This window comes from Malurus melanocephalus, unplaced genomic scaffold, assembly GCF_030028575.1.
Source record: "Malurus melanocephalus ecotype Western Australia unplaced genomic scaffold, MMel_1.1 scaffold_81, whole genome shotgun sequence".
NCBI classification, from domain to species: domain Eukaryota; kingdom Metazoa; phylum Chordata; class Aves; order Passeriformes; family Maluridae; genus Malurus; species Malurus melanocephalus.
In genome coordinates, this window is record NW_026623313.1 from 940367 (window position 1) to 957499 (window position 17133).

Below are 17133 nucleotides of genomic sequence, written 5' to 3' on the forward strand. Positions count from 1 at the left end.
TGGCTTATAATGATYTTTAATAAAGCCCAATTGAAASAGCATCTTTCAGAGGACAGCAGCAATTAGGGATCCATTCAGTACATCAAGGGGTTAGAGACCTCTTTTGAGWTCACAAAAGACACTTGGAAAAGGTGTCGAAAAGAGAGGATGGAGCAGGCTTTTTATGGCAAAGGCACAAATACACTTGYGCAGCTTTTGCATATATGAATATTTACTCTCTGAATCTGAAGTAAAATTTTTAGCACCTTATTAAGACAATTTTTTAAAGTGTGGGAAGCTACTCAACTGCAATAAATCTTTGTGTCACGGTATCAGTAGTTATAAACCTAAGGGCATTTTCAAAAAGTAAGTAAATCTTTAAATATTAAGTAATCCTTAAGTACAGTTTATGTCCTAAATATGGAACACATTTTGAACAATGAAACAGCATAAAAAAAAGGTTTTACTTTGAATCCAAAGTGCAACCAGCCTTTGGGACATACTCCTTGTTGGCTCRGGTCTTTTGGAATCTCTTTCTCTATCTTCTTTGGAATTTTACGTTTACAGATGCAGGGAAGAGAAACAGTGCAGTTTTCATCATCCCAGAGTCCTGAGTAAAAAGAAAAATCACAGTTCAACACTGTTTTGAGACTTGGAAAAGGTGTTTTTTCTTAGCTAGCTTAGATATTGTTAAGAAGGGTATACTTTAGTATTTGAGTAAAAAGAGATTCTACATCAAATATAATTGGACATACTGCATTAGAGCAGACTTGATGGTTCATGGGGCACCTATTTTCATTACTAGTTTAATTTTGCTAAGTAAAACCAACACCTCTACAGAGTCTCATAACATATGACTATATAATCATTTATTTAAAAAAGAAGTTATGCAAAAAAAACCAAAAAACCAAAAAGCCTTCCAGATAAAATAGTTTGACTTCCTTACATTGAAAATTTTTGGCAAGATCGAGCTGATGATATAAAATGCTGACCTGCTTAGGAGGAAAACACRCTTTTCAGGAAACTGAACAAATTTTTGGCCAGCCCCCACATTTGGTCAGCTGAGAGGGGGAGGGTGGGCGTCTCTTCCTTTTATCTGATACTAACTATGGCAATGGCAAACTCAAGCATTCAAAAGTCATGAATCAAAACTCCAACATTATATGAGGGGAAAAAAATTTTACACTTTTTCAGTTTTGACTTTTGAGGCTGGCATTACAAGAGAGCAGCTGGATTAGTCTTTTCCAGCTCTTCTCACAAACACAAATCTATTTTTATTTTCCTTGGAAACTGATGTGTTTATCATATGACTTGCAGATCATCAGAAAAAAGACACTGTGGGATGATAGCAATCACTAGAGCAGAAGCACTGGGATTTTTTTATTAATCTAGTAAAATAWAGAACTATGCCATGATCGAAAGGCTAGCACCAAAATCATGGCATCCAAAAATCCCTCAGCAGATTTGCTATGGAATCAAAAAGAAGATAGAAACCTGAGTATTTAGAGTTGTGTGCTGATAGAAAAACAATTTATAGATGTAGGAAAAATTGTTGCTCAGTCCATCTGGGTCGTTCGGTTATGAGAAAATGTGAACACCAGCAATGCATTGTTGCTGTGCCACATAACAGACCAATTAAGACTAAAGTATCAGTATCACTGGAATCTTGGTATTTTGACATCAGAGAGCTGTAAGTATTAACAAACTTTTTAAACCTACAGCTTAGTCCCTGAGCAGATTAATGATGTTTCATAATACTTTCCTTAATCACAGAAGCAGTTATGCATATTATAACCATGGAACAGGACTTTGATATGGATTACATTTCTTAAAAGCAATGAAAAAAGAAATAAACCCTTTGGCCAACAACAGAATCAAGTCACAATTCTTCTGCAGCAAAAGGAAATATAAAAGAAACCTGATTGTGATGAAATGAAGGCACATCTTTTCCCTGGTTTCTGCAGATCTCTTTTCCTCCCTTCATCCCAGTTCTGGTATGTTACTGGTGATTCATCTCTCCACCTGCACAGAAATATTAGGAATGAGGTTTCACTTTTCCTATCCTTACCTAAAATTACACCCTCATAGGGCTCATAAGGAAATGCCAGGGAGAAAGTGAACAACCAACCRCCACAACCAAGGTCAGTATCAATGTCTTTTACAACCCTGACAGAAGGAGAACGGCAATATGGAGATAAATTATTCTGAAATTATCTTTACATGAGAACTGAAGCTATGTCTTGAATATCCCACTCAGTGAYCAAACTGCTTTGGCCCATCRTACTGACACARGTCATGCCAAGCACAGCTCCCAGCAGATGAATGAACTGCAGTGAATTCTTACCGAAATTCATCACTGAGGTTTTCTGTGTACAGTCCAATCCACCAGTGAACATCACTGTTCGACAGCTATAAAAGAAATGTTTTGCCATGTGTTTAGCTGCTCTTGCCCCCTTATCCATGCACAAACTCCTAAARTCAGACTCTGTATTCAAACAGCATCTCCACTGGGCTGCAATGGAAGGAACAGATGCTAAATCCTGCCCATGTTAATTCATATCAATCACTACACTGAGGTTATTCATGTTGAATAGAGCATGAGCTCCAATAATTTCCTGGGATTGCTGATGTGTCTTCTGTAACCCAGCAATCTACAGTTTTAGGAATTTACAGCCTATCTGGTTTGAAAAGACTGTACTCTTAGACCAGAATTTGTTTTCTCTCAACTTTTAAAATTAGACAACAGCAAGTATTTCCTTTAAGTACTAATGTACTGCTGATCCTCGATATATCCAAAATACTTTTTATGAACATTTACTGGCTTTGCATGGCTCATACAGGACTTTTCTAGAGATGCTTTCCAGACTGATCACTGTACTCATGAAAGGATCTACACCTTTGCTTTTAATAGCAAAGTGTTATGGAAAAGCCATGGAAAAAATGCAATTCCAACAGCCATGTGTTATTGCTTTGTTCAAATTGATTCCAGCTTAAGCTATGAATTGGTTTCRCTTCCAGGGTTAGCCATGCAGTCACAGTCTGGGGACTCTTGGAAAAAGAAAAAAACCAAAAAGTTCTARAAGTGCAGGACACTAGAAAAGCCACCTTGTCTCTGTGAAGCATTTATTTTTTGTCAGAAGGAATGAAAGTCCAGCCTGTGTTGGAGTYACAGTTAGGATTCTCCAGCTTACATATTATTTAACAATATCAAATGAAAAAAACAGACATTTCTGACAAAGAAAAAACTGTKGAATGCTCTCTGATTTGGCACTGACTGACTCCTGAGCTTAGTTTTCTAATCACAGCACACAGCCTACATATTACAGTTTTTAATGAAATAGTGAAAAATGTGATCCCAAATTCCATTCTAAGAAATTTTGACCAAGTGGTCTAATGACATATGCAACATCTAATTGGACTGCTGAGTACTATTTTAGTGACTGCCATACTCCTGCTTCCACAGGAAACTAGTTACAATCACTCAGGGSTAAGTGTGGCTATGCTGGGAAAGCTCAGCCAAAGCTATCAGGCTTTGAAAAAGCTGTGTATGTTGTTTTCTGAGACAAAATTTCAAGGAAGTTAAGCTTATTTCCAGTGTCAAGAGACCAGATTTGGCTTTTTCATTGCAGAATGCTCACAAGTTTTCAAAATGCCCACTAATTTCAGTGGTAAATCTAGTATTAAAAGATCTTGCGTAAGTGAACACGACTGTAAAGCAGCATTCTGATTATCCATTTTAAGTGATCTGAATCTGGAAAAATACATATTTTTTTAAAGTTATATCACTTTTTAAGTCATAAACATTCAGAATTACAGTAGCAGAAAATAGCCAGTTACCACCTGAGGGTTTATKTCTTCAAAAGGGTAATTCTTCTTACCTTTCTTATTTTACTTTGAACAAAGGCTTGTTCACCAGAAGAATTTATCATTGCCAATCCACCACGAAGCCAGCTACAGACAAACTTACAGGTTTCCCAGTCTGCWGGGGTGACGTGGAAAAGATATTCTGCTCCTTGATAATATGACCAGGGCAGTTCTAGAAAATGAGCAAAAGAGTCAGTGGTGTACAGGGGTAAAAAACTCATTTCAAGTCTCATCTTTTTTACCCCCATAGCCTGCCTTCAGCCATGTGTCAGAGGACAAATATGCCRCAACATATTAACAGAACCATATTAACATCAGAACAGGAACATCAGAGCCATATTAACACAGCAATTAGTGGGAAAAAATGGACTAGGATTTTTTTTCTAATGTTTCATCCCGCGGTAACACTGCAGTAATATAAAGATTTAACAGAAGGGCAGTTTGAATGTGATGGAGAGTTTATSAAAGTCCTGTGCTTACTATTGGCAATTTTCCTTATTCAACYAAAGCAGTATCTGATGCTCTAGTGYTCCTAAACAGTGGCAGATTTAATCTGTGGGAAGAAGTTCTTACAGAGTTCCTTACTGCATATTTTCAATTTAGAATATTTTAGTTTTTTTCATTTTTAACAAAGGCTTAAATTTTATTTCTAAATTATATCATTTCAAGATAAGGGAAAGAAAATATTTTCATACCAGCTGTGTACCAAACTGGACTCATTGGTTTCACACCTGCAAAAAACAAACAAACAAAAAATAATTAAGACTATYGTTATTCTTGTTTTGGGATAAAAAAGGAGTCAAACATAGAATAAAATAAAATAATTGACATACTCACTAAAAAAATATTTACAATAATTTTTATCAATAACAATTTTGAATAAGTACTTCTAACTAACTGCTAATCTTGCTATATATTTTTTTAACTGACTGTTCACAGTAGATCTCTCAACTGGACAATGAACATTAGTGGAGTAACCCCCAAGGCTTTGTCATTATTTCATGCAGAAGACCATTGAGAACTCCAGAGGTAGATAAAATGGAGACTTTTAGATAGTTTTTTCTTGTTTCTCCTGAATTGCAAGTAATGTGTGTAACAGACACTGCATGTTAATTAACATTTCACCTTTTGGTATTTTGCATATCCATTCACGCTTCTCATTGCAGAGTGCTGGAAAGACTGTTCTGTTTACTTTGAATGCACCACAGTTTCTCAAGTCATCTTCAACATACTTGTGCTCCAAAAATGAAGACACAACCTRAAAACAGCACATTCATTCATTTTCACTGACAACCCAAGATGAAGCATTTAACAGTCTCATCATGGAGAAAAGGAAGAATTTAGACATGTGTGCACAATAAGAACATCTAAGCAACAGCTAGAGGACCACCTAAATTGTGATGGTAAAATACAAATAATAGGGTCTCCARTCATGTTCTCTCAATGTCCTGTCCAACTCATCCATCTCATATCAAACTCCTCCTTCATAAAAATAACTTAATAGCTATGAAACCTAACAAATATTTTACATGATTGGCAGCAATTGTCCACATCTAAAAGCCTTTGCYTTGGTTGAAAGAATGCTCAGGTATGACTTGAAAGGTTACTTGAAATAAGAGAGTAAACAGATAATTACAGGTGTTCTGTCAGACCACTGCCACGTCCCTCCAGAAAGCGCATTTCTTTTATTAAATCCAATCCAGAACTGTCTCTCTTCTGTTCTAGAGCAGAAACAAAGAAAATAACATTTCTCGTGCACTTTTTCCTTAGCCATTTCAGAAAACTTATTAGTAGTACAAGTTCACATACTGATTTCTTCTTGAATTCAATATATAATTCCATAATATGTTTCTTACTTTTTATTATCTTTGAAGTGAACTCTTGTTTTCCCATGAAAATGTTAAATTATACTTTACAAGATGAAAACATTTAAAATGGGATTAAAATTGTTGAGCCTCCATTTCGATGAGAAATGTTAACTCACAAAAATACCACCTTGACAATAACAGCARCTCAACATTTATCGCAAAGATCATCTTCAAAAAAGAATCACATTGCAATGTTGCTAATTTCACCCATTTTTAAGTTTGTGTTAGAGTAAAGACTACTTTGGACACTAGTAAAGAGGATAGAATAACCTAAATTRTAGATTATTATGATTAAGATAAATCTTGTTGGTGTTAAAAATATATTTACCTGTCAAAAATTGTATATAATAGATTGTTTAAAAATGTCTCTTCATAAATGTGGCTAAAACTCGCAAGATGTGCTCCAAAATCTTGACATAATGCTTCTGCCTCATCCCATGTTCTTCTCATCAGAACTTTCTCATTGTGAAAAATCTGCAATAAAATAAACATTATCATAAATGTAGTTGATTTTAGAGAGCAGTTGTTTTAGAAACCTGTAACAGTAAAATATTATTCAGTTTTTTCAAACTAAAGCCATATATATTCCAAGYATAGCTCTGATTCTTACTACTTTCACTCACTTTTAAATGCAGTGCGGATGGTAATAGTTCCTGTTTGTTTGCTGAGTGAAAGAAATTATGCATTATCAAAAATCTTTTAGGAACAGCATATCCCTAAGATGGTGYGAATCAGAAAAACTCTAAGGAAGTTTGACAGGTACCTTGTAGCAGCTGAGCAGATTAGGCTCTGACTCCCATCCAAAATAGCAGGAACTCGAATGTTTTTGAAAAGTAAGTTCAGGTTCTTCATAAAAATCGGCTTTTTGCTTGCACARTGACATTGCTTTGAAGTTCTTACAGCTCTTCACCTCCCAATAACCAATAGGGTGCTGCCCTCGCATAGCCACACACCCTCCAGAATGACCTAGACAAGAGAATAAAACAATGAATTTTGTGATTTTTTGTGAAGTAGCTGTTTTACTGACATGAGTTTCTGGATAAAACCTTATTGAACTTACAAGAGTAGTAAATTCTTTGGTCAGCAGCCAATTCATAAGCCTGTCTTGGCTGGCTTCAACTAGTAAAATGAACCAYGACAAAGGGTTCCTCTCACAAAATGCAGAAGAAGAAATGCCATTAAAAACATTACTGTTGCAAAATGCAGTAGTAAAGTAATAAATGTAAAGAGGCCAAATCAGAGAGCCATTATTGAAATGGAATATCTTTATTATTATATCTCTGCTTTCAGGTATGGCTAAGTGATTTATGTTTCAAAGGTTGAACAACTATTTCATTTTTTCACTTTTTGTTTCCTTGGAATATTTTCCTTAGAATTACTATAAAACAAACAAGATGAAAATCACAAACCAAGTATCAGCAAACTAAAGGGGAAGAAGAAGTAACCTCCCCACAGTGTTCTTATTTACAGAAATGTATCTGGCAATTGCTGACCTTTTTTTCATATACAAAGCAAATTTCAAGCTGTGACTGTTATTGACTAAAATTCTTGACTTTTCAAGGACCTTTTGGCAGRAGTTTCAGGAAGCCCTTGAAAAGTCCATCAAGAAATGTATGAAAAACATCTTGTATGCTTTTTTGATGTTTCTTAAAAAAACATGACGTATACAAYGAATGTATTACAGTCCATAAAGGAATGCATGAAAACCACCTCATGGGAAAAGAAGCATTTCAGGTATTAGCTGTGCCTGTAACAAGGGCCCGACTGTGGGGAACTTCAGGCACAAGTCTGWAGCATAAGCCACCGTTTTTCCCCAATATTTTTTTTCAGTATTTAAGACACACTAGAAGACACAAAAGAAACACTAGATTAATATTTCCCTTGCCTCAGGTGGGAAGAGTGGTATCCAGCACCCCACCACAATCCAGGATAGCAGCCCCTGGGTGGAAAGCTGGGAAGGAAGCTCCAACTTCTCCACAACTGCTGACTCACCTAATTCAACCCATGCTAGGGAGGAGTTACAGAGCYGACAGCAGATGTAAGCTCATCTCTCTGCTCTCTCGACCAGGCAGGGAGGAAAAGACTGGGACTCTTCAGTCCCTCTAAGCCACTGGTGCCATGGGGAAGAGAGCACACTCCTGAGTTTCCAAACCAAWGATTTTTTTAACAGCATGTACTCACGTGGCTGGTACTTGTTCCAGTTTGTGTAGCTCACAGAGAGATTCTTTCCTGCTGTACTGAGCCAAAAGTATTCTCCTGTGTTGTTAAGGTCTTGCAATCCTATCCAAAAATAAGTTCTCTCAGATTTCACCATGCTGCSGATCATGCTGTTGATAAAAGCTTGTTCAAACCTTAATAAAGTAATCAAGATAAAGGTTTTTAGGATAAAAGAGGTAAATTGGTATTTCAGTTAATAGCTCTCATTAAATCATTTAAATTATATTAGAAGAGAAGAATATAATAGAGGTACTTAATTTCCTTTRTAAACACCGTGGGGAACTTCAGGCACAAGTCTGTAGCACAAGTCATATTTTTTCCCTGTTTTTTTAGCATTTGAGCACATAAAAGAAACACTAGAATCAGATCTTACAGCCTCAATGCTTGAATCACAAGATGTAAATATAAGGTGTATTAATGATGCACAAATAAAAACAAGAAACTCCTTGCAAGAAGGAGAAAAGTTATTGGTCTGAAAAGGCTCCAGAAGAAAGAAAAAACAAAATCTGCACAGAAGTGCCCTGTTGGAAGCAGGCACAAACCAGCACTAAAAAACCAGAGCCGAAGGACTCAAAGCACTACTGCAGAAAGAATCAGGAGCGCTGATTAAAGAATTCCTTCTTTAATTTCTTCACTAAAGTTATGTGAGAGATATACAGCYTGTTGCAAGTAATAATTGTTGCGTATAGTAATCCAATTGTCACTTAAATGCAACTGATTCTAATATAATTGGTACAGGATTATACAAAAATCCTTCAGTTTATGAGCACATTTAATCAGTTGACTAYGAAAAAAGTAAAACCAAGCAATTTCCCAGTTTGATGAAGACTTRCTCAACTTTCTGGTTTCACAAACTCTGAAAACAATGGCTAAATACCATAAGGGTGACATTAATGTAAAAGACTGGACTTATCTCTCACACTTCGAGTGTCTCAGAACTTGTACTTAAAAAGAGAACATGCAGAGGAACTGAAAATTATGTCAACTCTCCTCCCTCTACAACTAACTATCTAATGAACATTTTAGGATCAATAAATGAAAAGTTTCTGCATTTTTCACTCCAGAACAACAAACCTCAGCAGTAATTTAAAAAAAAACAAAACATTAAACTAACTTGTTATTGCTATTCCTTGCCACTGCTGCTAACTGGAATTGGGAGCTAACATTTTAATTAGTGACAGCTACACCTGGAAGTGGGAAGGGAAAAAAAAAAAGGCAGAAAAAGACAGAAGACATGATTCTAGTGATGTTCAGCCCTCAGTTCCCTGCCACATTTGAGCTGCCAGTGCTCAGCTGCAAGAATTTGTCCTTTATTCCTCCTGAAAGGACAATCATCACACTGCAGCTCAGTGCTCCGCACCCTGTGCTCTATCCTGGAACCACCTGGCAGGACAAATTCCCATTGATGTCAAACCTTTTGTAGGGTAGCCAGTGTTTCCCTAAAACACCACTATTCATCTGATTGCTGGTGGTTACTTCCTCTGGTCTAAAGGGAGGGGACATTTCCTCCTTTTGGGGTTTTTTGGTTGTTTTGGGCTTTTTATGCAGTGGCTGAGGTATCTATGTAATTTATCTATCAGTATGTCAAGCTTTAATGAAAAGCCAACATAAAGGGTAAATAATAAAGACAGCAGAGAAACCCCAAGCATCCAGACATCTGCAGAGGAGAAAGCTCTTACTAAAGCTGGACTAGAGGTAAATATGAACAAGGCATGGGAAAACAGCAACAAATTATTTCAAACAATTACTGTCTTATCCTATTTTCTGAAAACATACATAAAATGAATACATAAATAGAAACATTAAAAAAACTAACTGATTAGCTTTAAAATTTTTAATATTTTAATTACAAAAAATAAATATATTTTAATTTTTCCAAGTACACCAATACTTAAAGATGTTACATACCCCTGTAGAAAGCATTTTCATTAGATTCCTGCATGCCCAGGTGTGCACATTGCTGTAAGTGTTTATTAGCCTAACAGCTGCTTTTTACTAAATTTATTTTCAATTAAAAGGTAAAGCAAAGCACACCCTTGATTTTAGYCAATGTTAGTAATTATGCTCACTTCTCAAGCAAAAATTATTTCATCATGGTAATATCTTTTGCCATGCAACACTTTATAAAGTTAGAGCAGCTCTTGTTAGAGGTATCTTCACACTGTCTAATAGGATTAACTACCTGTTTGTTACTGATACAAGTGCAGATGGGCAGAAAAAACCACTGGAAGCATGTTCAAAACTTCGAGGGGTACTGTCGATTTTGTAACAATATCCACCATGTCTTTCCCATCCCTTAAAAGAAATGAACATTATTTTATAGATTATTAATTATTGTATAGCTRTTAAAAACTTGTTCCCCTTTTGTACCTTCTGTCTGATGATACCTGGCATCCCTATAGTGCTTTTCTTTCCTACCAAGGTTGAAGAGCAGTTATCCCCAAAGTTACTGAAAATRTGGATATCAAATGAGCCAGGACACTGAGTCAGTGGTCAGCCTGCCTCATTTCATCTCATTAGTACTCTTATTTCTGACTATTCAGCCCTGGGTGTCCAAAAGACACCACCTGGACTGGYGTACGTTCTGCTGGTGTGAGCTCATGCAGCATGCCTGCCTGGTCTCATGATTACATGAGACAYGTTTTAAAAATGCAAGAGAATGAAGAGATAATACACAATCTCAATTCAATCCATCCCAATGCCACACAGACAGAAAAGAACCAGATGATCTCATGTTGCCTTTTCCATGAAGGAGGTGCTGCTTGCTGGGGGGTCACAAAGGGCACCATCAAGAACAGCTTGATGGTGAAAGCAAAAGGAGAGAAAAGAGGAAAAGGATAGGCTCTTTTTCTGCTCTCCCCCCTAAAGTACAATGAAATGTACAAGAAGTTGCTGCAGACCTATGCAGGATAACAATCAATGATTATGCACATCCTTCAGCTATGCTGAGCCTGGTGGATCTTCAGCTTCTARTCAGGAGCGTGCTTGCTGCTGGGGCAGCCGACAGCTCTGCTGCCTTTTACCAGCCCCTCTCTGTGCTCAGAACACAGCCCTTCATTGGCACAGAATGCACTGCACTACCAGCTTCTGTGGGTTCCCCTGAACAACACAATTGCAATGTTCAGACATTGGCTTTGCAAGAAGAAATAAACTGCTGGCTTGAGGCTCTTCCCTATCTCCTAAATGGGACTTCTCATTGGGAGAATGCAGCACCTGGGGACCCAGACGGCTCTCACTGTCTTTTCACTTTGATGTGCACTCAAAGTCCAGCACTGAGGGCTGGAAGAGGGCTGAATATTGACTGCAATGCCCTCTATGGGGACACAGTTAAGAGACAGAAATGTCTGGTTTCCTTCAATTGTAATTCTTGAGTGATAAATASATGGATTCAAAGGAGATAAACACAATCATCCTAACCTCTCAAAAAGGTTTTATAACCTTTTGAGCTATAAAAGCAATTGAGATAATAGCAATTATCTTCTTAAAAGTAAAATTATCTTCTGTTACAATAGCCATAAAGACAAATGTTCAATTTAGTACAATTGCATTATCTTTTGATGCACTAAACAAAGTGCAGGGGTCTGGAGAAAGTCACTGGTACACCACAGTAGTTCTATACCTGGGACCACCCAACTTCATTCTCCAGCAGCTGATAACTCCACAACCTGTTTCTRAAGCTGGCTGAAAGAAAATACTTAMAGCTGTTATTTCAGTGTTATCTGCCCAGAGTATGTGACCTTGGCATTAAAATGTTTMTTCTCAGTAACAGCCTACTGACTAGGAAAAGAGAATAGTTAGTCTGCTAAGGGAAGAAATTACTCCACACATTTTATGTCTTAGGWTGACAGAAGTGTAGGGAAAGAAAGAGCTTGGGTTTCTGGTAACTGCATATGAACATATTGCAAAAAACTGCATTATCAGGGCCACAAAAAATGTTAAAGGCTGGTTCWTCTGATGCACAAGTCCAAAAATCAACACGAGGCGAAAGCTTAGCAATAACACGTAAGACAACAAAGCTTTAGGAAAGCAAACACTGCAGCCAAGGCCAAAGCTCCCTGAGTGTCTATTATCAGTCCAACACGAATGACAGTATGAAGATAATGGAAAGTGAGAAACTCCATTACTTATTCTGCACACTTAGGGTAAGACAGCAACAGAAAAATGGACAAAAAAGTTAARTCTGGATGAAGCAAAGACAGCCCTAGAAAATTAGGCAAATAACTAGCAACAACATATACATTGAATGTTGAAAGTGAGTTGACAATACARAATGTCTGAAATCAGACAAAGGTAGCTTTGAATAAGCTTAAGTATTGACTTCTTTTGATTAACTGAATGTAACTTTTTTCACATTAGAAAGAAAAGGATCAAAGCCAAGGAACTGTAAGAGGGTTCAGCACATGTTTTTGCAGGGTGTGGAACATCAAGAAGTAGAAATTTATTCTGAGGGGAAGTTTGCCAGAGTGGATCAAAATACTTATGACYAGTGGCTCAATATCTTGAGACTCAGGCCTGTGGGATGCAGGATTGAGAAGAAGTTGAAGTGCTGTCAAACAGCTGACTACAGATTGTCAAGGAAATCCTGATGCTCTGTACATTTTTCCCCTGGTCAGGACTGTGACAAACCTTTCTTACACTAGTAACACACAAAATTCTTGAGTGATGGAATACATYGGTCCAAATGAAATAAATGCAGTCCCCTAAACTTTTGGAAATGTTAAGCTGGAACCAAGCAGTAACTTCCATAACGGTATGACAAGAACTCCGTATCAGGACACTCTACATCTGCAGAAACACCACATCTGAATCCAAACAGTTCAGCTTCAACCTTCTTATAATTCAACTGAACTGGTTGTGTTTCCTCATTTCTCAAGAAACAGGACAGAAAATTGAAAAAAGGAAGACAATGAACTAAATAGTAAAGCAGGTTAGAGARGAGAGATTTTTTCCTCCACAGTTTTGAACATAATGGAAATTGAACAAGTTTCCTCTTTCCACACTGTGAAAAGGAACTGATGGCAAATAAAGTCATACTTTAACATGCTTCCTTTTACTACAGAATGCAGAGCCTAAATGCCTCAAAATGTCCTAGTTAGACAGCCGTGCTCCTTCCCACTTGTGTTTGAAAGCAAATGGAATGCTAATGTATGAGTGGAAGAGTTCATCCTCTGTGTCAATGAAACTGATTGTTTTTCACCCTGACATTCCATCTCAATGTATGAAAACCATGTGTGGGATGAGGCATCATATAACAGCCATTATTTGCACAGATGGTGGGCAAAAGGGCTTCACTTTTGATGTAGAAAGAAATAGGAACTTGGGTCACAACCACTGATGAAAAAACAAGCCATGAAGGCATCTTGTGAAGGCTTTTAATCTTACATTAAACTTTAGTTTACATACTTTTAAAGCAAACAAAGATTTTTCCAAGCAAAACAGGCATGTCTTTAATATAAAAAAACTGAAATTATCTATTTGCATCCACATGTTCTGTAGCTGTATTTAGAGGTTACTTAAATAATTCTATGTCATCAGTATAGTTCCACAACAACCACAAACCCACTTACCTCTGGACAACCYGATTCCAATTCAGGAGAGACACTATTAAACTCCCCTGCTTTTTTGCAAATATAAAAAGATTTGTCTTCACACTCTTTAATCCTCCAGTGTCCGTCCTAAGGAATAAGAAGAAGTATATTCTGTACATACCCATATTCTCATGCATATCTATACAAACATTAGATTACACTCTCTCTTCGTCTTTTAACTCCTCACTAAAAAATAAGTAATTTTTCCCACTCCATTTACTTTTTCTTAGATGGTCCATTTATTTCTACCAATACTGTCAGCAGGATGCCTCAAATCAATCATACAAATGGGTTTGTCTCTTTGAATCAGTCTTCGGGACGTAAAGCATCTTAATTAACTAACACTACAGCCATGCCAGAGTACTTTCTAGCTATCACAGTTCTTTGTAAGATTAATCTTTATATTTGAACAGTCCTTAATCAAGATATTATAGATATTGTATCATATAACTGTATATATTGGACATGTATCAAAAACAATGCTTGAAAAMTTTTATCTTGAACCTCCTTTTCCATTGTATTTTGCATTTTCATTTGTTTATACTAGCAAACTGAAAAAAATATGACTTTGGAATCTAAAACCCACAATTGTACCAAAGTCCTATTTTCTGCTTCCAATTGGAACACACTTTTCCCACTCATTGTAATTGTCTTGGCTTTCCCCTGAGTTAAAGATTGCAACCTGGACCCACTACTGTGGAGACAACAGAAACTCTTCTTGATACAGCTTTCACACTCAGACATAACACACTTTACAAAAAAATTTACAGTGCTACTTATTCAAGTCATGTAYTAGTGAGCTGAAGTACTGTAAACTGCAAAAGTAAATGCATGACCCCATTATGAAAGAATTGACAGTGCCACGAACACCAGTATAGCAGGACAGCGTTGTTTTAACATTACTCCCTGGTTTACAGCCTCTGACTGATTTGGTGTCAATCTTCCTGCAGTAAACTTCTATACTTTTATGTAGAACTAGACTACTATGATTTTGAAAGCCTCTACATGAAATTTATAGATATTTACACCAAGACAATACAGGCACAACTGACAGTTTTTCAAAGCATGAAATTTTCAAGACTAGAAGTTATGCATCATAATTTATGATACACACTAGCTGGATTTTAAATTACTTTAGCAAAACATCCACTCATATTTGTTCTCTTCCATTTGGCAGGCTTTACATATAGAGCATTTTTTATCTGAAGCTCAAAATCTGTGATTCATTTTCTGTGCATCAGTACTGCAGAATGCATTGGTTTCTAAAGGCTACACAGCATTTATCATAACATGAATATGTTAGGAATCAAAAAACAAAGTCATACTTCAGGTCATGGTTTAAAAAATTATGCACAGCAAGGAACAGAATTATTATGAGCTAAACCAAAAGCGTCTAATTTTTTTAAAATAAAACTTACAGGTCCTTGTGCTGAAACACAGAGTTGTCCAGTTCTTTGAAAGGTGTTAGGTTCTTGTYTGTGCCAGCTAGAGAGTTTTACTGGGGTGCCATCTGACCACTCAAAAACAACAGGGGTGTTATTGCTGTATAATCCAATCCATGTCTCAGTTACRTTTTCTGTAAAAGAATAAGTGAGTTCAGATTTTAATGGTGAAGTGATAAAGCCTGTTTTTCCTTTACCATCAACACCATCCCTAAAAATTATTCATGGGATTTTCATAAGAATGTCTTTCCTTAAAGAAAAAAAAAGCTGTATAAACTTTAGGAAACCTTATTGATGAGATTATACTGTACTGCTCTTGAAAACCAAATAATTTTAAAAATAGATCAACATACATGATAACATGCTTTAAAATCCTGGAAAATACAAATGACCATATGCACTTTCAGAAAAACTGACATAGAACTGAAATATTTCTTCATGTAATTTTCCACAGCACAATTAGCTTCAGGTTTCTCTGAGAGTTTATGTGGTCCAGTGACAGCACAGTTGTAACCAGTGTCTGACAAACCTAGGAAAGACAAAGCTTGCAGTTTGATGTAAAATCTATTTAGAACAGCTACTACAGGCTGAAAAAGTACTCAGGCTTTCAGGCATGTAAGCACTTCTGAAGAAAAATCTGAAGCAGGCTGGAGAGAAGCTTCAGACTGAAGCTGCAACTGAAGTTGAGAACAATTACATCTATCCATTATAGTATCTCTGGAAATAACAGTATTTGGTATCTACTGAAGGTCTAAATAGAGGTGAGGAAGATAATGTGGAGGGTAATTTCTTAATCTCCACGTGTCACTGCGCCCCTGCTCTGGGAGACAGACTCACAACCAAACTGTGCAGCTCTGCCAGCACACTGGTGTCAGGGGAAGGCAGAAAATATTCACTTTTCTTTGCTGCTGTTATGACAACAAAAGTATTGGCATTGCTTCATCAAAGAGCTTTTGTTCATTAAGTTCCTTGTGCAATTGTGCTACCTCTTGGGACAATGTGAACTTAGCAGAACTGCTTTGATACGCCCTGCTGACATCAAAGGGGGCTYTGCCCTCATAGTAGCAGCAGCAATTTTGCAGTGGGGATGAGGCCAGCTAGAAAGCAAAAGATACCCCGAATTGGTTTTTACTTCTAAGCTCTACTTCTTCTAAGCTTTACTTCTAATACAACTCTAGTATAAGGTCGATCACTGAATATTTTGCAACAGTTTGCAAGGAGGCAGGCAAGAACAGGAAAGGATAAAAGCTAACATGTTTACTGGAGTCTCACTATRTCTGCCTCATGGATTCATACTTTTATTTTAAGAATGGTTGTTGGAAAAAGTAACTTTATAGATTTTTAAGACTCCTAGAATGGGCATGYATCATGATTGCATTTTTTGCAAACAGCATTTGGGCGTGCCATGCAATATTGTGCAGAAGAGAACCACAAAACACTCGAAAAACACTGCACATTTGAACTCCCCAAAGTCACTCACCGCTTTCAAGCAAGTTAAGGAGCAGCTCTTCATCTGCCATGGAGGATATACTGATGAGACTGCTATTTTCACTCTGGCATGAGAGAGATGCATTGTTCCAGCTCTTCTCCTCTTTACCAAGTCTGTAGCAGTTGCGATTGTGYGGGTACCAACCAGCGTCACAACGAGTGGCAAAATACTTCCATGTATCTTCTAATGGAGCACACAAAGTTCATACAGATGAGACAGAATTACCAAGCTTACGGTATGTTCACAGCACATTCAGAGATTTTTGTTTTCATCTTCAAAAGTTGAAAACAGAGTCGGCCAAGATGACTTAAGGAGGCCAAAACACCTTCTTTATGGATCATTACCTACCAAGCAAACYGAAATTTCTTCCACTTTATTTGATGGCTGAACCATTTGGGCTGGTGCAAATGCTAATTCAGTTTAAAACACATTGTTTTATTACCTCTGAACCTGATTCAAAGACAGATAAAAGTTTTTCAGATGCATTACCTACAGAACATTTGGCTAAGTCTTTCCTTACTTCCTCAAACATGCTGCTTGTTTCTAGTAGCTTTAAGTTACTGGGAAAGAGCTGAGCCCAAGTAAGTTGCTCTCACAAAAACGAAAATTTATGTTAGAATTAACTCAATTCTGTGTTTAACTTTCTCACAGAATGGGAGCCTGAGTCATTCTGTGTATACATATCC

At 36.9% G+C, this 17133-nt stretch overlaps 1 protein-coding gene across 1 annotated transcript in view; it reads right to left on the minus strand.

The window, feature by feature from the left end:
* The window catches only part of PLA2R1 (phospholipase A2 receptor 1), a 39096-nt gene that overhangs the window by 12550 nt on the left and 9413 nt on the right, over positions 1-17133 (minus strand). Inside the window, exons 7-20 of the mRNA XM_057367628.1 lie at positions 16439-16630; positions 14935-15092; positions 13496-13603; positions 10111-10223; positions 7893-8062; positions 6475-6677; positions 6040-6185; positions 5480-5564; positions 4969-5101; positions 4539-4574; positions 3858-4015; positions 2324-2388; positions 1898-2001; positions 447-589 (exon numbers count right to left, since the gene is read on the minus strand). Of these exons, the coding sequence (XP_057223611.1) occupies positions 447-589; positions 1898-2001; positions 2324-2388; positions 3858-4015; positions 4539-4574; positions 4969-5101; positions 5480-5564; positions 6040-6185; positions 6475-6677; positions 7893-8062; positions 10111-10223; positions 13496-13603; positions 14935-15092; positions 16439-16630 (1814 nt within the window). The remainder of the gene's footprint in view (positions 1-446; positions 590-1897; positions 2002-2323; positions 2389-3857; positions 4016-4538; positions 4575-4968; positions 5102-5479; positions 5565-6039; positions 6186-6474; positions 6678-7892; positions 8063-10110; positions 10224-13495; positions 13604-14934; positions 15093-16438; positions 16631-17133) is intronic.